General features: G+C 43.7%; 1 protein-coding gene across 1 annotated transcript in view; it reads left to right on the top strand.

The window, feature by feature from the left end:
• Window positions 1-474: 474 nt before the first annotated feature.
• The window catches only part of LOC133377018 (tumor necrosis factor receptor superfamily member 10A-like), a 34,527-nt gene continuing 10,086 nt past the window's right edge, over window positions 475-24,915 (top strand). The window contains exons 1-8 of the mRNA XM_061610179.1: window positions 475-758; window positions 9,118-9,202; window positions 12,468-12,599; window positions 13,095-13,203; window positions 16,349-16,422; window positions 17,227-17,364; window positions 20,530-20,552; window positions 22,770-22,958. Coding sequence (XP_061466163.1) covers window positions 708-758; window positions 9,118-9,202; window positions 12,468-12,599; window positions 13,095-13,203; window positions 16,349-16,422; window positions 17,227-17,364; window positions 20,530-20,552; window positions 22,770-22,958 — 801 coding nt within the window. The 5' untranslated portion in view covers window positions 475-707. The remainder of the gene's footprint in view (window positions 759-9,117; window positions 9,203-12,467; window positions 12,600-13,094; window positions 13,204-16,348; window positions 16,423-17,226; window positions 17,365-20,529; window positions 20,553-22,769; window positions 22,959-24,915) is intronic.

The raw sequence follows: 24,915 nt of genomic DNA, 5'->3' as shown, positions 1-24,915 counted from the left end.
TCACTGAAAAAATTCCTTCCTTTCAACCTCATAGTCCATCAGAGCTTCCAAGGAGCACTTAAATCAATCTGTTTGATTTCATTGCCCTTTGGTGTGCCTAATCTCTGAATAACATTGACAGCCAGTGGTTAAAACGTCAGACTAGGACAGCCTTCCCCAACTTGATGCCCCCAGATGTTTTGGACTACAAATCCCATCAGCTACTGGCTGGGGCTGATGAGAGTTGAAGTCCAAAACGTAGAGTGTGCCAGGTTAGAGATGAGGAAACCAGTACGTGGGGAGACCTAAGTTCAAATCCCCATCCCCTCTAGCTAGGAAACTCACTGGGTGACTGTGGGCCAGTCACTCTCTCTGCCTTGCCAAGCTGCTGTGCGCTGCCTTGACCTCCTCGGAGGAAAGGAGGGATGTAAGTGTAGTAAAAATAAATAAAGCGTAGGCGTGTAAGTTTAGAAGGCAGGTCTGAGGACGGCGGCAGGGGAGTGAGCAACGTTTTGTGGGCTGGGCATAATTTTTTTGGTACTTATACACAGGAAAGGGAAGCACGCCCGTTTCGCACAGAACAAACAGTGGTCTGACCGGTAACTCCTGCGTCGGCTCCGTTCTGCGGGGGGGGGGGGTGTGTGAAGAAAGCCGCCAATTACAACTCCCCGGGGTTGAGCCAAAGCTCCTCTCCAGTCCGGAAGAACCGCGTGATCTTTCCTTTCGAGATGGCGGTGAAGCTGGCGCTGCTTTTGGTCTGGCTGGCCTTCTCGTCGAAGGTAAGTGACGAGAGGGGCGGTGGCGGTACCAAAAGGGGAAAACTCTGCTTTCTTGGCCGTGTCTTTCCAGAGTTGGGCCCAGCGAGAGAGGGAGATTGCAAACTCTATTGGAGCAGCGTGCGCCTCTCCACGAGTCTTCCTTTCGCCGCAAGCCATTGTTTTCTGCTAACGATTGCGCCTCCTTGAACTCCCCGCGAAACACAGAGCCCAACTTGGAGGCACTTTTCTGGTCCGCGTTTGCCACCGACTTCCTCTGCCGTTACCTGCTGGTGGCGGCGGGGGTTGGGAGACGTCTGTGTGGGGCATCTTTGGATGTCTTTTGCGGTCTTTCAGGGGTGGGGGCCCTGTGAGGCGGGGAAGGGCCATAGCTCAGGAATGGAGCGCCTGCTTTGCATGCAAAAGGTCCCAGGTTCAAGTCCTCGACATCTCTAGGCAAGGCTGGGAGAGACTCCTGCCTGAACCCCCGGAGAGCCACTGCCAGTCAGCGTGGACAATACTGAGCTAGATGGACCGAGGGTCTGACTCAGTAGAAGGCAGCTTCCTATGTGTGGCGCTCCGTAAATTGCTGGACGCCAGTTCCCATCATCCCTGACCATTAGCCTGCTGGCTGGGGCTGACGGGAGTTGTGGTCCCCCCCCCCGCTTTATATAATACATGTATGTGAAGAGCTCTCTGTATTATATGTAACATTGGTATGGATCCGCCGAAAAGCGAGGGGGGAAAGCCTCTTCCGTGTATTCTGCGAACCTTACACCTAGTCTCTTGTTTTTGAGGCTAAGGAGGAAGTTCAAGTTAGTGAGCGGGCCTACTTTCTTTCCTTTGCTGTTCAGAGTTGCTCCTGTCTGTATAGAATTGATAATCTGACAGCAGTTGGTTAAGTTTGTCGCTTCGCAAAAGAAAAAAAACCCCAAAGGCAGACAATTTCTTTTTCTTTTTTAATGAAAGTTGGTGGTGCTTCAAGAGAGACTGTTGCACACATATTTCTCTAGCCCAGCTGTTGCCTTCGCTCAAACAGGTTTTGTAGGTTTCTGAGATAGAGAAGCTCTTTTACTGGAAGTGAAAGTGGGATGCACATAGATACTGTTAAGGGGAGCTTTTTCAAGCCACCCTCAATTCTGAAAAACAAAACGATTTCCTTCCCTAGCTAAAATCATTTTTTGCTGCTACAATGGATATGTTAAAAAGACAATCCTATGTTAATGACTTGTGACTTCAGGCAAAGAGCTTCCAAGGTTCCAAAGGACTTTGCCCTTCCCATTCCTCAGCTTATTCAGGCAAAATTAAGATCTCTTCCATCTCTCCTTGCCTCCTTTCATCTGCAAGGTCTGGTTTACAGTGCAGTTCTATTTATGCCTATTCCAACTTAAGTCCAACTGAGTTTAAAGAGGTCATTGTGTATACTTTAGAACTGCAGCCTTAGATGTGGTGCTGTGTTTCCTGATAAGGAAGGCTGAATTCATTGAGTGAGAGATGCTGTTGAAGCCTGCTTAGGAATGGCACCCTTCAACTTTAAAGCCTTGTTCCATGTGTGTGGTTGGGGTGTAGCTACTTAGAGGTGAAGGCAAGGCACACGGCACATGGGCAAATGCATTATTTGTGGTGTGTGTTTTTAATAGATATGCACAGGTTAAATTTCATATTTTCAGAAATGGGGGAACAATAATTGTTTTTGTCCAAGCAGTCCTAGGTGCAACATAAAGCCTGTATTGATAGCGCTGAGGTAGAGCCTAATCTAATTAGGTCTGCTGTCTCCTCCCACAATCCATCCTGAAATTGTGACTAAGAACCGAAGGACGGGGAGGTGGGGTTGCTGTGGTCTATAGGAGTTCTTTCTCACTCACCAAGCACCCTGTCCAGGTGTCGACTGGTTTGGAGTGTCTCCACCTTGTGCTGGGCCAGAGAGACAGACTGGGAATTTTGTTGGTGTACCGCTCACCCTGCTGCCCAACAAATTCCCTAACTGAGCTGACAGAGGTAGTCTCGGAGGTATTGCTGCGGTCCCCTAGACTATTGGTACTGGGGGACTTCAACATCCATGCCGAGACTGCTTTATCTGGGGCGGCTCAGGACTTCATGGCCTCCATGACAACCATGGGGCTGTCTCAGGTTGTTACTGGCCCAGCGCATGTGTCGGGACATACTCTTGATTTGATCTTCGCTACTGGACATGGAGATGGTGATCTGGTGGTTGGGGTTTTTTCATCTACCCCATTGTCATGGACAGATCACCGCTTGCTGAAGTTTAGGCTCACAGCGACCCTTTCCCTCTGCAAGGGTGGGGGACCTATTAAATTGGTCCGCCCCCGGAGACTAATGGATCCTGAGGGTTTCCAAAGGGCTCTGGGGGATTTCCCGACTGAGAAGACTGGCGCTCCTGTCGAAGCCCTGGTCGGATTGTGGAATACGGAGATGACCCGGGCGGTTGACACAATCGCTTTCAAGCGCCCCCTCCTATGTAGAGCTCATACAGCTCCATGGTATACCGTGGAGCTGAGAGTGATGAAGCAAGAGAGGAGGAGGCTTGAGTGCAGATGGAGGCGAACTCCTGACGAATGCAATTATGCCTTGGTGAGTGCCTCTTCTAAGCGGTATGTAGTAGCGGTGAGGGCAGTAAAAAAGAGATATTTTGCTGCCACAATTAAGGCATCTCTCTCCCGCCCGGCGGAGCTCTTTAAAATCGTTCGAGGGCTTTTACATTCTGGCCCTCGGGACATCATAGATTCATCTGTAGCCCGCTGTGATGAGTTCGCGAGGCACTTCCAGGATAAGATCGCATGCATTCGCCGGGACTTAGACTCCAATATTATGGCAGTGGGATCTAATGAAGCATCCAGAACACGGTCTTGTCCTTGTTTATTGGATGAGTTTCAGTCTGTACAGCTTGAGGATGTTGACAAGATCCTTGGACTGGTGCGGGCGACCACATCTGTGCTGGACCCTTGCCCCTCTTGGCTGGTGAAAGCTGGCAGGACCGGAACTGCTGGCTGGGCCAAGGAGATAATAAACGCCTCTCTGAGAGAGGGAGTGGTCCCTGACTGCCTGAAAGAGGCGGTTGTGAGACCGCTCCTGAAAAAACCCTCTTTGGACCCAGATAACCTGAACAACTATAGACCTGTGGCGAATGTTCCGTTCCTGGGCAAGGTGCTAGAACGGGTGGTTGCCGGCCAGCTCCAGGGGCTCTTGGATGACACTGATTATCTTGATCCATTTCAATCCGGTTTCAGGCCTGGTTTTGGCACCAAAACAGCCTTGGTCGCCCTGTATGATGACCTTTGTCGGGAGAGGGACAGGGGGAGTGTGACCCTGTTGATTCTCCTTGATCTCTCAGCTGCTTTTGATACCATCGACCATGGTATCCTTCTGGGAAGACTCACGGAGTTGGGAGTTGGGGGTACTGCTTGGCAGTGGCTCCGCTCCTACTTGGTGGGTCGCCACCAGAAGGTAGTGCTTGGGGAACATTGCTCGATGCCCTGGACTCTCCATTGTGGAGTCCCGCAGGGATCGGTACTGTCCCCCATGCTTTTCAACATCTACATGAAGCCGCTGGGTGCGGTCATCAGGAGTTTTGGGGTGCGTTGCCATCAGTACGCTGATGACACGCAGCTCTATTTCTCCTTTTCATCCTCTTCAGGTGAGGCTGTTAACGTGCTAAATCGCTGTCTGGCCGCGATAATGGACTGGATGGGAGCTAACAGACTGAAGCTCAATCCAGACAAGACCGAGACGCTGTTGGTGAGTGCCTTCTCTGCCCAGATGGAGGATGTTCATCCTGTTCTTGATGGGGTTACACTCCCCTTGAAGGAACAGGTGCGTAGCTTGGGGGTTCTTTTTGATCCTTCCTTGTCACTTGAGGCCCAGGTGGCCTCGGTGGCACGGAATGCTTTCTACCATCTTCGCCTGGTAGCCCAGCTACGTCCCTATCTGGACAGTGACGACCTCGCCTCAGTTGTTCATGCTCTGGTAACTTCTAGACTGGACTACTGCAATGCGCTCTACGTTGGGCTGCCCTTGAAGACTGTTCGGAAACTACAACTAGTCCAGAATGCAGCGGCCAGATTGCTGACGCGGACCAGAAGGTCCGCTCATATAACACCTGTTCTGGCCCGTCTGCACTGGCTTCCTGTTTGTTTCCAGGCTAGATTCAAAGTGCTGGTTTTGACCTATAAAGCCCTACACGGCATGGGACCGCAATACCTGGTGGACCGCCTCTCCCAATATGAACCTACCCGGACACTGCACTCAACATCTAAGGCCCTCCTCCGAGTGCCATCCCATCGAGAAGCTCGGAGGGTGGTGACTAGAACCAGGGCCTTTTCTGTGGTGGCCCCCGAACTGTGGAACAGCCTGCCCGATGAGGTGTGCCTGGCGCCGACGCTACTATCTTTTCGGCGCCAGGTGAAAACCTTTTTATACTCCCAGGCATTATAAAGTGTGTTTTAATAGCATTTTCATCATTATTTGTATTTTGGATGTTGTTTGGTTCTTTTATTGTTTGTTTGTTTTGTTTTCTTGATTTATTGTATTTATTGTATTTATACATTGCTTGTTTTTTTATCTTTTTGTACACCGCCCAGAGAGCCTTCGGGCTTAGGGCGGTATATAAATAAAATAAATAAATAAATAAATAAATATATACAGACTCCATGGCTTCAGCATCAAGACAGCTTCTCTCTCACGTGCACATATGTGTGCATACACACGTTAATTAATACTTTGATGTTTATTTCAATCTTACGTTTGTGTTAAATTGTATTAAGTAGACTTATTTTTGCCAACCTGGGAACCATTTTTGGGGCTCAAAGGCAAGTTAAAGCTTTAAATAGATGCTCTAGGTTCTTGGGGTAAATACCAACCAGAGTTATTCCCTGAATGGAACCACCACTTTGGTCGTTGGCTGCTATCCTCCCAGACTTGTACAGTTAATAAATCCACAGCCACAAGGTACAGTCTTTCCTTTCGCAGACGGCACTTCCGTCTCTCACACATAGTCTAGCCCAGGGGTAGCAAACATTTTTCTGCATGAGGGCTGCCTTCCCTTCTGGGGGCACGTGCCAGTGGTGAGCGGGGCCAGAGGCCAAAGCAGGTGGAGCGGCAAGTGTGAATTTTACCTTGGTACAGGAGGCTGGCTTGTATGTACACTCGCATGGGCCATCGGAGATCAAGGATGCATTCCAACCAGGCAAAGATACACAAGTGGTCTGTGAAGCAGTGAACCCCTGGTTTGAACCAGTGTGGTTGTTGTCTGCGAAGAGAGGGTGTGACTGAGGAGTGGGAGAGTCCTGAGGGCCAGATGGAGAGGCTGGGAGGTTTGCATTTGGCCCTTGGGCCTGAGGTTCTCTGACCCCCGGTCCAGACTTTCCTCTCAACTTTTGGATGAGGCAGATTTCCTTTCTTGGTGGCTTCTGCTTTGTACTTTTTGGTGCCCTCTGGCTTCTTGGAATAGATGGGCCTTTGATCTGATCCATTTGGGCTCTTCTTATGTTCTAATGAGAAGTATGTGAAACTTGAGTGTCCCTACAAAATATGTCATGTTGAAAATGTTTTGATTTTGGTTTTTTTAGCTGAAATTTATTATTATTATTTATTTATACCGTGCCCTTCCTTCCAGCAGGAGCCCAGGGTGGCAAACAGAAACACTAAAAACACTTTAAAACATCATAAAAAGACCTTAAAATACATTAAAACAAAACAACATTAAAAACATTTAAAAAAACCTTTAAAAACATCTTTAAAATAAGGGTTAAAGATATTAAAAGACATATTAAACGCAATTCTAACACAGACTCAGACTGGGATAGGTCTCAACTTAAAAGGCTTGTTGGAAGAGGAAAGTCTTTAAAAGGCACCGAAAAGATAGCAGAGATGGCACCTGCCTAATATTTAAGGAGAGGGAATTCCACAGGGTAGGTGCCGCCACACTAAAGGTCCATTTCCTATGTTGTGCAGAATGGACCTCCTGATAAGATGGTATCTGCAGGAGACCCACACCTGCAGAGTGTAGTGATTGGCTGGGTATATAAGGGGTAAGACGGTCTTTCAGGTATCCTGGTCCCAAGCTGTATAGGGCTTTGTACACCAAAACTAGAACCTTGAACATGGCCCGGTATCAAATGGGCAGCTAGTGCAGTTCTTTCAGCAGCGAGGTGACATGTTGGCGATACCCTGTCTGAGTGAGCAGTCTCGCCGCTGCGTTTTGTACCTGCTGCAGCTTCCGAATCAACCTCAAGGGCAGCCCCACATAGAGCGCATTACAGTAATCCAGCCTAGAGGTTACAAGTGCGTGGACAACAGTGGTCAGGCTATCCCGGTCCAGAAATGGCCGCAGCTGTCTTATTAGCTGCAGCTGGTAAAAGGCACTCCTAGCCACGGAGGTCACCTGGGCCTCTAGCGACAGAGATGGCTCCAGGAGCACCACTAGACTATGGACCTGCTCTTTCAGAGGGAGTACGACCCCATCCAAAGCAGGCAACTGACCAATTATCCGAACTTAGGAACCACCAACCTACAGCGCCTCGGTCTTGCTAGGATTCAGACTCAGTTTATTGGCCCTCATCCAGCCCACCACCAAGTCTAAGCACCGGTCCAGGGCTTGCACGTCCCCTCCCAATTCAGATGTTATGGAGAAATAGAGCTGGGTATCGTCAGCATACTGCTGACACCTCGCCCCAAATCTCCTGATGACTGCTCCTAAGGGCTTCATATAGATGTTAAACAGCATGAAGATGGTACCCTGCGGCACCCCACAGCACAACTGCCAGGGGGCCGAAAGACAGTCACCTAATGCTATTCTGTGAGAGTGACCTTGGAGATAGAATCGGAACCACTGTAAAACAGTTCCTCCAGTACCCATCTCACCAAGTTGGCCTGGAAGGATACCATAGTCAATGGTATCAAAAGCTGCTGAGAGATCACGTAAGAATAACAGGGTCGCACTCCCCCTGTCCTTCTTCCAATAAAGGTCATCCATCAGGGCAACCAAGGCCGATTAAATCCCATAACCAGGTCTGAACCCAGACTGGGATGGGTCAAGATAATCCGTTTCATCCAAGAGTACTTGCAATTGCTGCGCCACAACCCTCTCAATCACCTTCCCTAAAAAGGGGGTATTTGCAACCGGTCAGTAGTTGTCATAAACGAATGGGTCCAGGGTGGGCTTTTTCAGGAGTGGTTGGATCACCGCCTCCTTCAAGGCGCCCGGAACCACTCCCTCCCGCAATGATGTGTTGACCACACTCTGGATCCACTCGGTCAAACCCCCTCAGCAAGCTTTAATAAGCCAAGAATGGCAAGGGTCGAGAGGACATCATCATCGCAAGCACCTTGTCCATGTCATCAGGCCACATCAACTGAAACCGTTCCCAAGAAGTTGCAGCAGACTTTGCACTGGACACCTCATTGGCGACTGCAGTAAATGTGGATGGGGCATCAAGACTGGTACAGAGGTGAGCAACTTTACCCTCAAAGTGCCTTGCAAACAATTCACAGTGGACCTCCGAAGGGTCTAAAACTCAATTTCCTGGAGTTGATGTCAACAGACTCCTGACAATACGGAAAAGCTCCACCGGATGGCTACTTGAGGATGCGATGGAGGCAGAGAAGTGGGCCTTCTTCATCACCCTCACCGCCACACAGTAGGCACGGTTAGGATGCTTTACTCGTGCTCAGTCAGCTTCACAGGAGATCTTTTGCCACTTGTGCTCTAGCCGTTGTCCAGCCTGTTTCATTGCCCGTAGCTCACTGGTGTACCAAGGTGCAAGCCGGGCTCCACAATGCTGGAGAGGGCACTCAGGGGCATGAAACTCTTGAGGACGTAATGTCAATAGGAGTTTTACTTGGTGCATTATTAAATGGAAAGTTTGCATGGCACCTGTCGCTTTTTCTGGGTGTAAGGGGAGAACCAAGAGCCAGTGTGGTGTAGTGGTTAACATGTTGGACTACAACCTGGGAGATCAGGGTTTGAATCCCCACACAGCCATGAAGCTCACTGGGGGACCTTGGGCCAGTCACTGCCTCTCAGCCTCAGAGGAAGGCAATGGTAAACCCCCTCTGAATACCATTTACCATGAAAACACTATTCATAGGGCCGCCATAAGTCGGAATTGACTTGAAGGCTGTCAATTTCCAAGGGGAGAACCAAATTTTCTTTTAATGTTAAAAGTACATTTTGAAATGAGCTCTGCTTGAAAGCTTAGCAAAATAATGTTTAGGTATTCTCCCTGTAAATATACTGAAGTATTGGGATGGGATACTGCTAGAGATTATTTTTTTGCTTAGAGATTTTTGAAATATTAAGTGGCATATAAATGCTTTTAAATATAAACAAACAAACAAACAAGTCTGTCTCTGGGAATCATTTTAGGTTGAATCTCCACCGAGGAACCTTTACTGTAGTCCTGGAGAATATGCAGATTCTAGAGGGCATTGCTGCAAACTGTGCCCTGCAGGTAAGTGGTCACACAGTAGGTTCTATATTTATTTTTGTCTTTTTTTAATATAAAAGTATATACATACCTCCAATTCATACAATATCATATGGCAGTATACAGCAGTATATGCAATAAAATATAAAACACCATAAAAATGGTACAAAGTGATAATGACTGGCTGATCAAAAAAATGTAAAAGTTGCAAAATAACCTACTCTGTCTTTGTTAGATAGCATTAACACACTGCATCAGGTTTAGTATTTATATAGTGCTCTTTTCTAAATGTATAATCAAAGACTATCTCAGCAACCCATACAGCAATGTGTCACATAGGTCATTATTAGGGCTACTTATGTGTTTATAAAAGCACATGTATGTTGGCTTGCTTATAAAGCAGGGATGGCAAGAGGGGGGTCACTTTAAAGATGAAGTAGAGCATGGGCAGCGGCAGTGAACTTACACCCCCCCCCTGCTGCCGCAGCCACTGCAGCCTTGCTTCCTGTGCTCTGCTATTTTGTAGCAGTTTTTCTCCAGCCTTGTTCACTTGTGGTATCAGAGATGTGCTAAGGAAGGAAAACTGCTTCAAACAGAGCATGGAAAGGTAAGGCGGGGAGAAGAAAGTAGCTTTCTCTTTACAGGAAAATCAGTCTGCAGGTGTGCATCTGGTTTGGTCCTTATGGTCTCCCTATTGCAGATAGGTGACTGAGAGGTCAGTTTGCTTGCCTGAATGGCAGATCTGAGATATGAAGTGCTGTCTTCTTGGTTCGTAACTCATGCTCTTAGAAAAGGTTTCACACTCCATCTTCAAATGCAAACCCCTGCACCAAATTTAGATGCTCTTGGAGGTCGCTGATTCATAGGGTTGCCATAAGTCGTAATCGACTTGAAGGCACATAACAACAAGAAGCACCAAATTTATTTGTGGTATTTTCCCTGATGGTAATTTATTTATTAAATTTATATATTTATATCTCACCTATCCTCCCAGAAGGAGCCTAGGGTGGCAAACAAATGATAAGACACTAAAAAATCTTTAAAAATTCTTTTAAAACAACATTGAATCCCATATGGGGAAAAATATGTATTCTCTGTAACACAACAATGACTTGGCAGCTTGTCAAGAAATGCTTTCCTGTTACAAAAGTGAAGGTACTTCAGGAAAGTTAGAAATCATTTTAACCCGAATATGTTTTCTGGGATTCTTACTTAATTTCATTTGCATCCTAGCCCTCTTCCAAGAAGGAGGCTCTTCTGTTTCCCTTCTTGTACTTGCAGCCAAGTCAGCCCTGCCAAAACAATTCCACCAGCGTTACCAGCCCATGAAGAAATGTTACTAACCTGCAGCCCACATGTTTTTTCTTTTGGCAAAAGAAGCTGCTCTAACTTACAAAAGCTTCCCTGATTTTACGGTTTTGTATCTTGCTAGGGTGCAGTTCATCTTAGGTGATCAAACAAGTGGCTCTTAAGTCTGAACTACATTAGTAGTGAAACTGCCCAATTGCTGTTGTGTTTGTAATTGACATTGCTAAATTCCAGTGGCATTACAGTGTACTGGAAGGTATTAGCTGCTGCCAGAGAGCACTGCAAGGCTGCCTGGCTAGCAGCTTTTAGTGTGAGCCACTAACAAACATAGTAGCCCATGCTGGGCACTGTTAGGTGATTACCAGTCACACACTACCATGGTATGATCATAGCAACCGCCACCAGTACATATGTTATTAGAACCATATACTCTGCCACTTTACTGTGTTTCACTAAGGTTGCAATCCAATATAACTACTCAGAAGTAAGCTCCACTGGATTCCATGGGACTTACTCCCAGGTAAGTTTGTATTGGATTGCAGCCTTAATCTATAATAACACACACAGTTTGCACTTGTGTTTTGAACAGTGCATGCTCTTTGGCTGTGGCTATTTATGAAGTATGGATATATATCTCTTTCTCTCCTTCAGTGAAAGGGTGGCCACGTGATATAATCTGTTGTAACTGTCTTGCACACAACATTATTTGTTGTTGTTGTTTCAATTTCTTACCCATCCTTCAATGCAAGTTTCAGGATGGGTCATAGCACTTTAAAGTCCAATATTAAAATCTGTTTAAAACAAATTACAGTCACTGGAATGGGGTGGGTCCTGAAAAAATATACCTCAGGTGTCAAAGGCCAAGGTAAAGAGGTGAGTCTTCAGCATGCAACAAAAACTATATAATGAAGGTGACAAATGCACCTCTCCCGGGAGGCAGTTCCATCATCTAGGAGCTGCCATAGAGAATGGCCTCTCCCAGGTCATTCCAGGAAAGAGATACCAAATGTGTCTCCAAACCTCAGAAGTATTATTTTCAGGTGGGGGAAAAGAATAATTTGTGGTGATCAGTTGTAATGACATCTCAAATTACTTGTATTGAGATAATGTAGCATTTTTATACTGGAAGTCTGTGGGCAGAACTCTGTGTTTTTACCTTTGTATAGCCTATAATAGCTTTCTAAATAAAATATGAAATGATTTGGTAACTGCTGTGTTCTGCTCATATAGACTGTGGCCCCTCGACCCTGCATGATTTAAACACTAGATTGTCTGTCAATCAATAGCCTGTTCCTATGCATGTTTGCTCAGAAGGAAGAGTGCAATTTTAAGTGAGGGTGAAGTAGAAGATAACCCACCACTTCCAAAACTCTGCTGCCTTGTATTGGCCTGACTTGGAGGTGTGTGGAGGATATTCCATTTCCCTTTCTCCTTGGTAGGTCCCAGTGGGAGGGAGAAGCCAGCAACAGGCCTATCCCTGAGGAACAGAGGGGCTCTGTATTCAAGGATACCTCTGCAGTGCCTGTTGAACACCCCATTTAAGCACTTGATGCCACTGGTGGTAGATCTATACTTATGGAGTTTTTTTGGGGGGGGGCTTTGGTGGATGTGGCCCCACCAGCAGACCTCTTTGTCTGCAGGGAGGCACCTCTGTCCCATCCTTACTCACTCCAGTTATTAGATCTGGGGATTAGTCCCCTAGTTCTGTGGAACTTACTTTCTAAAGGTATATATGATTGCAGCCAACCTGTGTACACTGACCTGGAAGTGAATCTTGTTGGATGCTGTGGGCCTTTCTTCCAAATAAACACTCATAGAATTGGGCTTTATGCATTCTTCAAGGATTGACACCTCTTTCAAAATGTAGCCTTAAGACAAGCGATAAGATTTGCGTGGCACTTAAAGTCAGATGGACACATTCTTATAACACCTTAATTAAAACTTTCTTAACTTTTAAATGTTTGGATATCCCATATAATAGGTACTTACATTGGTCACAGCTGCATCTCTCCACATACGTCTGGGATTTGTGCATCCTGCATCGAAGGAGTAGACTTCACTGCTCATCCAAATGGACTTGAACAATGCTTCCTTTGTGATGAATGCAAATCTGGTATGATATGATTTTGGAAACTATTCCTTAAAGATATGTTTTCTAAAAGCTCAGCTGTCTTCTGCCAATCAATTATGTTTTGTTTTGCTTTAATAGGCTGCTGAAGGGGACCCACCTCCCTGTTTAAAACAGAGATGGGAAAACCTCCAGGTAGTGCTAGACTACAACGCTCATCATCCTTGATGTCATGCTGGTTGGGGTTGATGGGAGTTAGAGTCCAATAATATATGGAGAGCTGCAGGTTCCCATTCCTGATTTGAACTCTTGACCTAGAAGTGGAACCGTCTTAAATGCTAGTTCTTTCCTACCCCAGTGCTCACTGCTGCAAGCTGCTCATCCATTGGGAATCTTTGTGTTGCTTTGTGTCTTTTGCAGTTTTATAAAATTCATGTATTGAACATGCAGCTTTGCATACACTTCATGCTTCTGTACAAAGAGAACTGCCAATGATAAGTTTAGAGAACCTTGCAACTTTTCTCTCTCTCTTTTTTTAAGATAAGAGAATGGTGAGGCCCTGCACTGTGAAGAGTAACACTGAATGTCAGTGTAATGATGGCCATTACTGTCCTCCAAGCTGTGAGAAATGTGTCAGGTGCAAGACAAAGTACGTACATGATTGGGTTTGTGTGATTGCCTTACACAATAGACCTTCGGTTGTGCAAAACTGCAGGAATACTTCGGGATTGACTTTGAATCAAAAGTGATCTATCATAATCTAAATCACCAAGAAAAAAGGCAATTTCAAATCATTGGATTTTAAAATCAGGTTTACTTATAATTCCAAAACAATGATGCATACTGATCGGTTAATTTAATGATTGGCAGAGTGATCCGCCACCCCCTTTGTATTGGGCCGGGAGGAGGGGTTGGATTGGGTGGAGGAATCCGCCACATGCACGGTGGGTTGATTTACAGTTACCAAGAGAAACCCTTGATTTAAATAAAGGTTTCCCTTATAGTTCTGCACATATTTCTTAAACAGTGGTGCAAATCTGATAACTGAAACATTTTAATTTACAACTCAATATAGCATTTTACAGGAGGGTACGCTTTGTGTAATTGTTTAGATAACTTGATTTTTATTAATTTAGGAAATAGTACAAAATGTTGCCTGTGTCAAGCTGCAGATGCATGTTTTTTGTGTAATGAGTATAGAATGGAGTTCCATAGGGAAGCTGAGTTATGCTGAAGTAAAACAGGACAGTGTCAGCTGTGTCTGACCTATAATGTCTGCCCTTTTTTCTTTCCAGTGCTCTCCACTGCTCTTTTCTACTCTGCCTCCAATTCTCCTTTTCTGTATTGTCTATGTTCTAATTCCTTTGCTTTGTGTGGTCCCGCTCCACCACCACAAGCTCACAACAACAACCCCATTCGCATCCAGCCTGTGTCTTTGCACATGTAACGTTAGTCAGAGAAACAGAAATCAAAAGTCGAACACTTCCAAGAGTTTGTAGTTAGGCTGGGCAGAGCCATTTTCATCAGATGAAAAACTGAAGTGAATGCCCATGTTTGACTGATAGGTAACTCAATGTGTGTGAGTGTGATAAAGCCATTTTCATGAGACTGTAAGTGTAGGTTTACCATGTTTGTAATAAGATAGAATTGAATAAGAGAAAAAATTACTATTTTATTAATGATTTTTTAAAAAACTTAAAATCTGATTTAAATTTCAAGAATCCATTTAAAAAAAAATCAGTGATTTGTATCCACCCTGGCCAGATCTGATGGCCTTTCCCTGGCCACTGCCTGCAGAATGATGCTGGTGCAGAGTTCCTGCTTCTGCCCACCAAATATGTGGGAAGCTAACAAAACATTTGTCATAGCAGAAGTGGCTTTGTATGCGTACCTTTTAGTGATAACTAAGAGTCCACAACATTCCACAAACGAGGACTGGTAGGAAACTGGACAGAGGAGTTAATATTCATAAAATGAAAAGGAAATTTACGTCTTTGCTTCATAGAGATAAAATATTCACTCTTGTTTCAAATTTACTGTTGGGAACGAAGGTAGGGTTAGCTCAAAAGTGGAATTCCTCCCTCAGTTCTTCACAGGTTTGGGACAATGTGTGCTTTTTCTCATTGCTGAGAAGATTACACACAAAATATAATACTACGCCTTCTAATTTCAGCCCTTGTTTAGCTTTATAGTTTACCTTCACTTGTAGTTTTCTTCCACTATCAAAAGTGCTTACCAGACCACACCTTCTTTCGCATGGGTCGATATTTGACACTGATTTTATTGTATGTGATGTGGATTTTCGTGTCCCATTTCTTGTACATCTTATGTATTTGCTTTCATTATTTTATTTTTGTTACTGTTGCCATTTGAGCTAATTTATGTTCTGAAAAAAGTATGTGCAATTGTTTAAATTTCTTTACCCATAAATTTAAAAATCATAATTTGAGAACTGCAGAGCTCAAGCAGTGAAAAAACATAAAAATACAAGTATACACAAACACTTGGGTGTGCACCGTGGATGATTGTCTCTGAAATATGGGACAACATCTCCTGCAGCCAGGGGCTGGATCCTGGTGCCTCTGACTTGCCAGTGCCTGCCTTTCCTTATATCAAGCCTATAACAGCAATCTCCTATATGATCTGTTCTGCCATATTTATAATGCCTGATCACAAACATTTTCACATGCTCTTTTATTTACATAGAAAAGCCGCCTCTGTGGACCTCCGTAGATGTTGTTGGATTACAGCTTCCATAATCCCTGATCATTGGCCATGCTGGCTAGGGCTGATGGGAACTGGAGTCCAACAACATCTGGAAGGCTATAGATTTCTTTCCCTGGTATATCAATGGTCTGATTCAGAAGTAATGGGAAACCATAGTTTCCTGCTATGAGAATGAAGTGGGGTGGAGGAGTGAATGAGCCTGAGGTTCCCCATGGCTCATTTAGCAGGAAACTATGGTTTCCTGCTGCATCTGAAAAAGGACAATATGTTTGGTAGAAAATCATTAATTGCTTTAATTATTACAGCATTTTTGTCACACTGCTCAGCTGAATAGGCTCTCAGAGTTGCTTAAAAGATGAGTATTAACAGTTCCTGCCGTCAGATTTATAATCTAAAAAACATGATGAGGGAAAAGGGATGAAGAGGAGCAAAACAAGCTGAGATATCTGTTCTGAAGAGTTATAGAGTTCTTATAATGACCAGCTGGGATGCAAACAATTCAGATAGTCTGATGGAATGGCTGCTGCTGGGTGATGGTTGAGGGAGGGCCAAAGAAATGATGGAATAGCCCTGCTTCTCTTCTCCATTCTGCAACCTGATTGAATTTTGAAGTGTATAACCATGGGCTGTACCAAGTCCTACTCAAAGTAAACCCACTGAAATTAATGGACCCAAGCTAGTCATGTCAATTAATTTCAGTGGATCTACTCTGAGTAGGACTAGAACTGGATACAATCATGTATGCTTAAGATGCCTATATTCAGGTTTAATTTGAATTAAGATATTTTTAAGAAAAGGGAATGTTAATTTAAGAATTTGTAAAGTACGTTAAATGTAAAACAATCCAATTTTAATATTTGTCAGTTATCAGTCATCCATAATGTATGAACCTCTCATTAGAGTTTTTAGTGGCAAATTCATTTGTGTACAATTCCTGTTTGTTTCTATGGAGCTTGCACATCTACCTGAGGAGACAAGTTTCTGTTGCATTACTTGGGAGGGCACTCAGTTGGTTACACTATTAGACAATCTGTCAACATCTTTTTCTTTTTAAAACTAACATCTAGGTGTCCTGAAGGGCAGATAATTGTACAAAAGTGCAATGCCACTACAGATGCGAAGTGTGGCTCACCTCCTACAGGTATAGTATGAATAGTATGTTTTCCAGAACAGCTGCCTCTCTCGCAACTTCAAATCCTGAATTAGAATTGCCATGAAAATACTGAGCCTACCATGTGATTTTATACAATAGCTCTAGCTGTGAGTGTCCACTGTCCATTCTTACAGCTTGCTTTTTACATGACTTTGTAGGTTTCAACCTTTTAAAAATAATTCCCTCTGTTTTTGATGTTCAGATGCAAGTGCCGATGCTTACATTGCTGGGGGATGAGGGTGGAAAACCAGAAGAGAAATGGAACTGAGTGTTGTTGAAGACTGTATGGTTAGCTGATCAGAATAGTGAACAGGAACACTCAATACACTTGCAGTGATACGGGTTTTCCATAAAATTATGAATTGGAAAATGATCCTGTGTGAATCAGGGTAATTTGTATCAGAAAATTTCTGGTGCCCTAGTGAGTGATCTAATTCGCATGTTTATTTTTTGTGTGTTTGGTAAACAATGCTAAAAACTTTAAAACTGCCAACCCTGCGCTTGCCTAATACCTACTTTTTAATTGGCATCTATTCATTGTTATTAATAAACTTATGCAATGGAAGATGTTGAGCCCCACATCTCTATGCACATGGAAGACAATGGCCTGCCTCTCCAGGAAGGATCTTTTTCTTGTGTGGTTCCCTTTCCACTATTAATATTTGAGGCACAAGATATGCTTTTGTTACAAAAGCAAGCTGGGTGGACCTTCTACTAGTATTTCAGCACAAGTGAAAGGTTCTCGCCACTGTGAGCTGCTTTTAAAGTGCTTCATTCTTTCTTGCCTTTCAGAATCTGTGGATGCTGCTACACCCATTGTGACTATTGGCTTGCCGTTGCTTGTCATTGTCATTGTTGGCTTTGTTTGTGTTTTGATTTATTTCTTCTGCTGTCGCCCTAGAAGAAACTGTCTCTCTAAAAAGGAAGAAGGTAATTTCCTGGTGAACAGAATGGACTTTCTCTTGCAGTAACTAGCTTTCTAAAGATAAATAAACTAAGGTGAAGACAAATGAGGAGACAATAAACAGGAAGGGCCATAGCTCAGTAGCAAAGGACATGCAGAAGATCCCAGGTTCAATCCCTCACATCTCCAGTTAAAAGGATCAGGTAGTAGGTGGGGTGAAAGACCTCTGCTTAAGTTAAGTAGTCAATACTAGGCTAGATAGACACATGGCCTGATCATAGGTGACACCAAAGTGTGTGTGTGGGGGGGGGAGGTAGCCATCTCCTGACAAATAGAGAAACTGATGTAGTTACTTGAAAATATACATTTCATATGCAAATTATAACTTAATCATAAACTGGAAATTAAGGCTACATGCCTAAACACATTTTATTTGAGAATTAACATCATCTGGATGAGGGCCAATAAACTGCACTTGAATCCTGGGAAGATGGAGGCTCGTTGGGTAGGTGGTTCCCATATCCAGGAAAGAGCCAAGTTATCTGTTCTTGTTGGGGTCGCAATCCCTCTGAAGAAGCAGGTCTGTAGATTAGGGGTTCTGTTTGATTCATGTTTGTCATTAGAGGCTCAAGTATCCTCTGTGGCTAAGAGTGCCTTTTCTCAGCTTTGTCTGATTCGACAGCTACAACCATTCCTGGACAGGGATAGCCTGACCTCTGTAGTCCATGCGTTGGTAACCTTGAGGCTGGATTACTGTGATGCACTCTGTGTGGGACTACCCTTAGGTCTGGGTCAGAAGTTCCAGCTGCTGCAAAATGCAGTGGTCAGATTGCTGATGGGGGCACATGGCTGATAATGTGTGACACCACTGTGAAATCATCTGCACTGGCTGCCCATCTACTACCAAGCCAGGTTCAAGGTCCTTGTATTAATCTACAAAGTCCTGACAACATCGGTCCAGGGAACCTCGGGGACTTCCTGAACCCTTCTATCCCAGTTCAGTCACTGAGATCATCTGCAGGAGGGGCTCTCATCATCCCCCAAGTTGGTGAGGCTCATTTAACATCAACACAAAATCGAGCCTTCATTGTCATCGGTCCAGTTCTCTGGAATGCTCTGCCAATAGAGATTCAGCAGATATCTTCTGTTTTAACTTTCAGACACCTGCTGCAAACCTTTCTGTTCTGCCAGGCTTATGCAGGCATTGGAAAGATGTCTCTTTTCAGTAGTTGACCTTGTTTTTTATTGTATTTTTAATCATTTTTATTATGTTTTTTATCTCTGTAAACCACTTTGATGTTTTTTCAAAAATGAAAAGGAAGATATGTTTATAAATCAAAATCAGAATCAGGGCTTGACTTCAGAGAAATATGTTCAGGTTAGGAGTATTATTATTAAAAATACCCTAATTTCTCTTTCAGAATGTTTGTGGGACAATATATCTCACCCTCCTATCTGGAGTACAGGGTGGCCAACAACAATAATAAAACCTTCTATAAAGCCACAGAATAAAATAAGCAGTAGTGATAGTATCTATAGGAAACACACCCACCCACCCCAATAGTTAGTTCATGGCTCAAACATCTGACCAAATAAAACTGTCCTTAGCCTTTTCTTAAATATTGCTCAGCTGGGATAGACCAAATATCACTTGAAAGCATGTTCCAGAGGTGGAGTGCCACCACCAAGAATGCCCTGTCTTTTTATTGACCTAGCCTCTGTCATGGGTGAGACAAAAATAATGATCGGTTCTGCTGATCGTAATGTACAGGTCAGTTGGTAGCTGGGAAGATGCTCCTTCAGGAACCTGAGTCCCATTTAGGGTCCTATCTGCAAACAGCAAGCTCTTGAAATTGGGCTTGGTACCTCACCAGAAGGCAGTTCAGCACTTTCAGGATCGGAGTGATATGATCCCTCCCTGCTGCTCGCGCCAGCAGCCAGGCTGCAGGCCTGTCTGCTCTAGCTGTAATGTTCAGACCATCTTCAAGAATAGCTCCACACAGAGAATGTTGCAACCATCTATCCAGGAAACTATCAGATCACAGGTTACTGAGGCACTCTACTTGCCACCCTGGGCTCCTACTGGGAGGAAGGGTGGGATGTAAATCTAAAAATAAATAAATACTTAGATAAAAATGGGTCAAGGTAATCTGCTTCGTCCAGGCACAATTGCAGCTGGTTTGCCGCTATCCTCTTGCTCACCTTGCCCAAAAGGAATATTTGTGACTGTAGTTGTTTGATATATCAGGGGTCAGGGAGGGCCTTTTCAGGAGGGGTTGAACTACCGCTTCCTTAAATGTGGGTGAGCATCTCCCCTTCCTGTGACAAGTTATTAACCACTTCCTGGACCCACCCAGTCAGTCCCTCCCTGTTCTATCTTATAAACTGAGATGGGCAATGGTTGAGAGAGCAAGTGGCTTCTTACCTATGAAAAAATAATTGCCTCAGAAAATGGTGTTTAAAAACAGATCTATTCTGTGGCTGCACATCATGGTAAGCCACAGTGAATGTAGATATTGCTCCCACTTTGCTCTTCCAATGGTGTGAGTGGGAACAACTAACCACGATTGTATTGCATTAAGACTAGGAACTGTGGTACGTTTTGCTTAAACTAAAGAGAGAAACAAACAAATGATCTCTAGGTTGGATGTAACACTAAGCCAGGGATATAGTGGTTTGTTGCTCCTGCACTGTTGGAGGAATGATGCGGGAGCCATCTGCAACATTTTGTAGTAAATCATTAAGTATGGTTTCCCGTGATGTGCAGACACAACTTATAAATGGAAGGGTTACAAAAACAACACAACAAACCAGCATCAGAAACTGGAATGTGTTCTTCATGTGAGAGGCTTTAGATTAAGAACTGGAATGTGTCAAATATAATTCCATGATATACTCCATAAGGTTGTGATCCTGATGTGACATACAAACGTTTAAGTTATTTCAGAATATAGGCATGGTTTTTCAAAGGGAGGATTCAGTATCATGTATATAGTACATGAACAGAGAACTGTACTTGTCAAAAGAACAGAGTTAATCATAAAACTGTAAGAGTGAAAAGAACCTGAGAGTCATGTCCATTTTAATTACAATGGCTTTCTAGATATGTTTTGAACTCCCTATATTATAATCTAATGCACTCATGTATAAAAACCTCTCTCTCTCTCTCCCCCCCCCCATCCCTGGTCAAGAAAAAGATTCTAAAGATTGTTTGGTAAGTGTCCATATATGTCATTCCTTATTATAAAAACATAACTGATATGCTTAGCCATCTCTCTCCCTCATATTTTGGTTGGGCACGGCTGTAAGTTGTGGTCATTGTGAGACATGTCAAGCAGGACATTGTGCTCAGTTCTCTCTTGCATCTGGTAATCCCATTGGTGAGTTATAACCCCATTTTAAAAAAAAATCCATCAAACTGCAGCTTTAATACCCAGGAGGGGGATATGCAGTCTCTATCATTAAAGAAAAAGCATGAATAAAACAAAACAAAAAATCCAGGTCAGGGTATTATGGAAATAAAGAACTTACTTTTGAAACCCTTTCCTAGGCAGGGTTTCATGTTCTCGGTGTATCATAAACTGGTTTGTTTATGCTTGCATGCCTGCAGTATTGCCATACCTGAGTCACACATCTCTAGTATGCTAATGTACACACAGACAACAGTGATCCAGTTCATATATGACCCTACTTTGAAACATGCTGTGACCCAGTTCACACATAACATTAAGCCAAACCATGGCTTAGTGGGAATGCATTAGTGTGCAGGCTTTCATTTTGCTCCTCTGGTCCTGTTGCTGCTTAGTTATTGTGAGCTAAGCCATGGTTTGGCTTAGCGTGTCATCCAAAGCAAGGCTTGTGGCTTGTCTTCCTCCCTATAGGAGTACAGGGTGGCAAATGGTTGCTAGCTTAGTTTAAAACTAAAACTAAAACCCAGCAACACTTAAATTCATAGAGGATGCTTGTCACTACAGCAATAACGAATGATAACTTATTTATTCACTCTAAATATTATTGTACTTCCCTTCAGTTATATACCCAGGGTGATTTATAGTAGCAATAAAATAATTAAAATGTAAATCCAAGGGGGGGAAAAGCTAAATGAAATCTCTGTGTCCAGTTCTTAGTACCTTTGCTGATGTGGTACAGACAAGAGTTGACCATCGTCATGGTTCAATGTAAATACAACACTGTTTTTTAAAAAGATATCTGCCACCCTGGGCTCCTACTGGGAGGAAGGGTGGGATATAGATCAAATAATAAATAAATAAAATATCTCTGTGTGCCACATATAAAGTGGATCATTTATGTCTTTGTGTACATTCACAATCTATGGATCTGCAACGCAGTAATATGCTAAGCTGGCTAGCTGATATTGCCCATACAAGTATCAGTAACCCTGTTTGTGTTTTACTGAGTGCATGGAATTCTGCATAAGTAAGGGTTTTTTTTAAAAGTGCACACAATCTTACATTTAAACAGAGTCTCAGCTCCCAGAAACATCTGGCTAACTGCTGTTTGAAACAGAATGCCAGACTAAACGGACCTTTGTCTGAATTGGTAAAACATTCTAATGTTCCAGTGCTTAGGTTGGAATCCTGTATCCCAGGCATGGCTAATCTGAAGCTTCCTGATGTTGCTGGACTACAGCTCCCATCATCCCTGACTATTGGCCATCATGGCGGGGGCTCAAGAGAGTTAGAGTCCAACATCATCTGTTGGGCCACAGATTAGCCACCCCTACTATACAGCTTATGTGGGGATAAATTTCCCTGGACTGTGGGATTTATTTATTTAATTTATTTATTTTATTTAATTTATATACCGCCCTAAGCCAACAAGGCTCTCTGGGCGGTGTACATAAGAGATAAAACAAGCACAATATATAAATACAATAAGTATAACAAAATCAAAGATCAAAACAAACAATAACAAAGAACCAACAATGTCAAAATACAACAATAATGAAAATACTGATAAAATACACTATAAAATACAATTTAAAATACACTTTAAAATGCCTGGGAGTATAAAAAGGTTTCACCTGGCGCCGAAAGGATAGCAGCGTTGGTGCCAGGCGTATCTCATCGGGGAGACTATTCCACAGTTCGGGGGCCACTACCGAAAAGGCCCTAGTTCTAGTCACAACCCTCCGGGCTTCTCGATGGGATGGCACCCGGAGGAGGGCCTTAGATGTTGAGTGCAGTGTACGGGTAGGTTCATATTGGGAGAGGCGTTCCACCAGGTATTGTGGTCCAGGTATTGCGGATGTTTTTCTGAGTAAGCATGCATAGGATTGCACATGCACACTTGAGCATTCCTAACGCCGGGAGGAAGGGCAGGGTATAAATCAAATAATAAATAAATAAACAAAACAATAGCTTGCCTAAGAAATTGACAGCCATCTATTAAAAGTGTTGTTTCTTTACAGCTGTTTGGTACCAGTGAGAGTCAGAGGGGACAGCTAAGTACTGTATCAAAAAATGAGTTGCCTGGGAACGCTGAGAAAAGCAACTTGGCACTGGGCAACACAAATGAAGTACCTGCTTCTGAGAACGTTCCATCTGCTCCACCACTGCAAATGTCAGATGATTCTGCCACTGCAAGTCTGCAGTCAAATGTAAGATACAGTGTAGAAGCTGTTAAACTGCAGTTTTCCCAATATCTAACTTACACTGTGTATGAGTGTATGAGAATGGTAGGACAGTATAGCCACTACTTCCCCACTGCCCCCCCCCCCCCAAATTGAAGTGATTTTCTTCTTGATGGGGCAGAAGGCTTGAGAAACTTCACCTCCCATATAGAGGATCAGGACAAATTAGTTAGTGATTGTTCATTGTACTTAAAATGCATATACATGCTCGCTGTTGAGTATACAAGGCAGCTTGTATAAAATCAGTATAACACAAAACAAGCTCAATTACAACCTGATAACAAAGTTACAAGCAGCAGCAGCAGAATACACAATAAAATCCAGATTTTAAAAGGGCCCTCTTAAATAAAACCATCCTCATCTGCTTAAAAATGGGCAGTGAGGGGACCAGGTATAATTACCTTGGAAGACCATTTTATGTCCTGGGCTTCACAACCAAGATGGTCCTCTACTGGGTTTCTTAAACAGCAGCAGGACATGAAGGAGAGCTTCTGAAGTGGAACCAATGTCCAGGCAGGTTTTTCTAGACCAACACTGTTCCTGAGATATTCTGGTCAACCGAGTGCCACCAAATGTTTGCCTGAAGTGAACTTGGGAAAATTTTAATCACACCTGAGAAATTGCTCAAAGGGGTTTTCCACATCCCTAATTTGAAGTAGACACATATATACACACAATGGTCTTTCTCTGTGTGTAGCATTGTGCCTTGCAACCGGGCTAAGGAATCCTGCTACTATCTTATCAACATGCGAAAATCTAGATAGCAGTAGCTTGACCTTGAGCTTTGCACACCAAGGTCCTGGCCATAAGAAATCTTGTCTCTAGAATGAAATTAAGAATGTGGGGGGAAAGGTTCTTGTGACCTTACATCAGCCTCTGCTGTGTTCTCTTTTTGCCTGTATCTTTTTCTCCCATCCTGCTCAAACCCTTGTTCTGGACTAGGCTTTATAGAGCAAGCTCCAGTTTCTACAGATCTTTTCCTCTGGAAATAACTAGCTTTTTGGGGAGAGGAAAACCTCAAGATTACTGTAGAGATCAGCATTATTTCTCTGTTTCTTCCTTGATGCCATATCAGAGTTTGGTGTAGTCCAGTTTTGGAGTTTTCCCTTTGTTGTGGTACAGGATTGAGTGATGGGAAAAGTCTCATACTTCTATAGAAAAAATATCGTGGAAGACAGTATCCCAGCAAACACTGTTAATCTGTTCTTTTCTGTTGAATTGCCATCGTTTCAGTGCCTTTTAGGCCTCACGTTTAAGCCTCCTTCAGAAGGAGCAGGGAGAGAACAAATTCCACATGATGTGATACCATGCTGAAAGGGAGCATGTGTGAATAATGTCACCACTTCAGTGAAGCTGCTTGAATAAGGATTCCTTTTTATCAGTATATTTTCCTCTGGAAGGATGCCAGTTACATGGGAGAGGCTCATATAGTTGCATTTTTCACATGTGCTCCCTTGCATCATGGAATCACACCACACTGAAACAGTTCCCATGCACCTGCATACAAAGGAAACTCAAAACTGAGGACATAACCACACTCGTTATCAGTGGCAATTCAGATTTTCAAACAAGGAGTTGTAGGCTTTAGGCTAGGAGTGGGTAACCTGTGGCCTTCCAGATGTTGTTGGGACTACAACTCCCATCATCTCTGACCACTGGCCTTGCTGTCTAGGTCTTACGGTATGAAGCTGATTTAGGTTAGCTGAATTATTTCTTGGGTTCTAGTGATCCAAAAACAGCACTTGAAGCATAAGCAAAGAACATACTTAAGGTAGATTGAACAAACAAAAGTGTATCTGAGATGATCCCTAGACTTCACCTTCTTTCCATCTCAGCTCTATGGTATTCCATCTTGGGATGGGTCATTGGCTCCTGAGGATGCTTTACTTACACCTAACATGTGTTATTCATTGCAAACCATTCT

This window comes from Rhineura floridana, chromosome 2 (assembly GCF_030035675.1).
Source record: "Rhineura floridana isolate rRhiFlo1 chromosome 2, rRhiFlo1.hap2, whole genome shotgun sequence".
Taxonomy (NCBI): Eukaryota; Metazoa; Chordata; class Lepidosauria; order Squamata; family Rhineuridae; genus Rhineura; species Rhineura floridana.
This window is presented reverse-complemented; position numbering and strand designations above follow the sequence as displayed.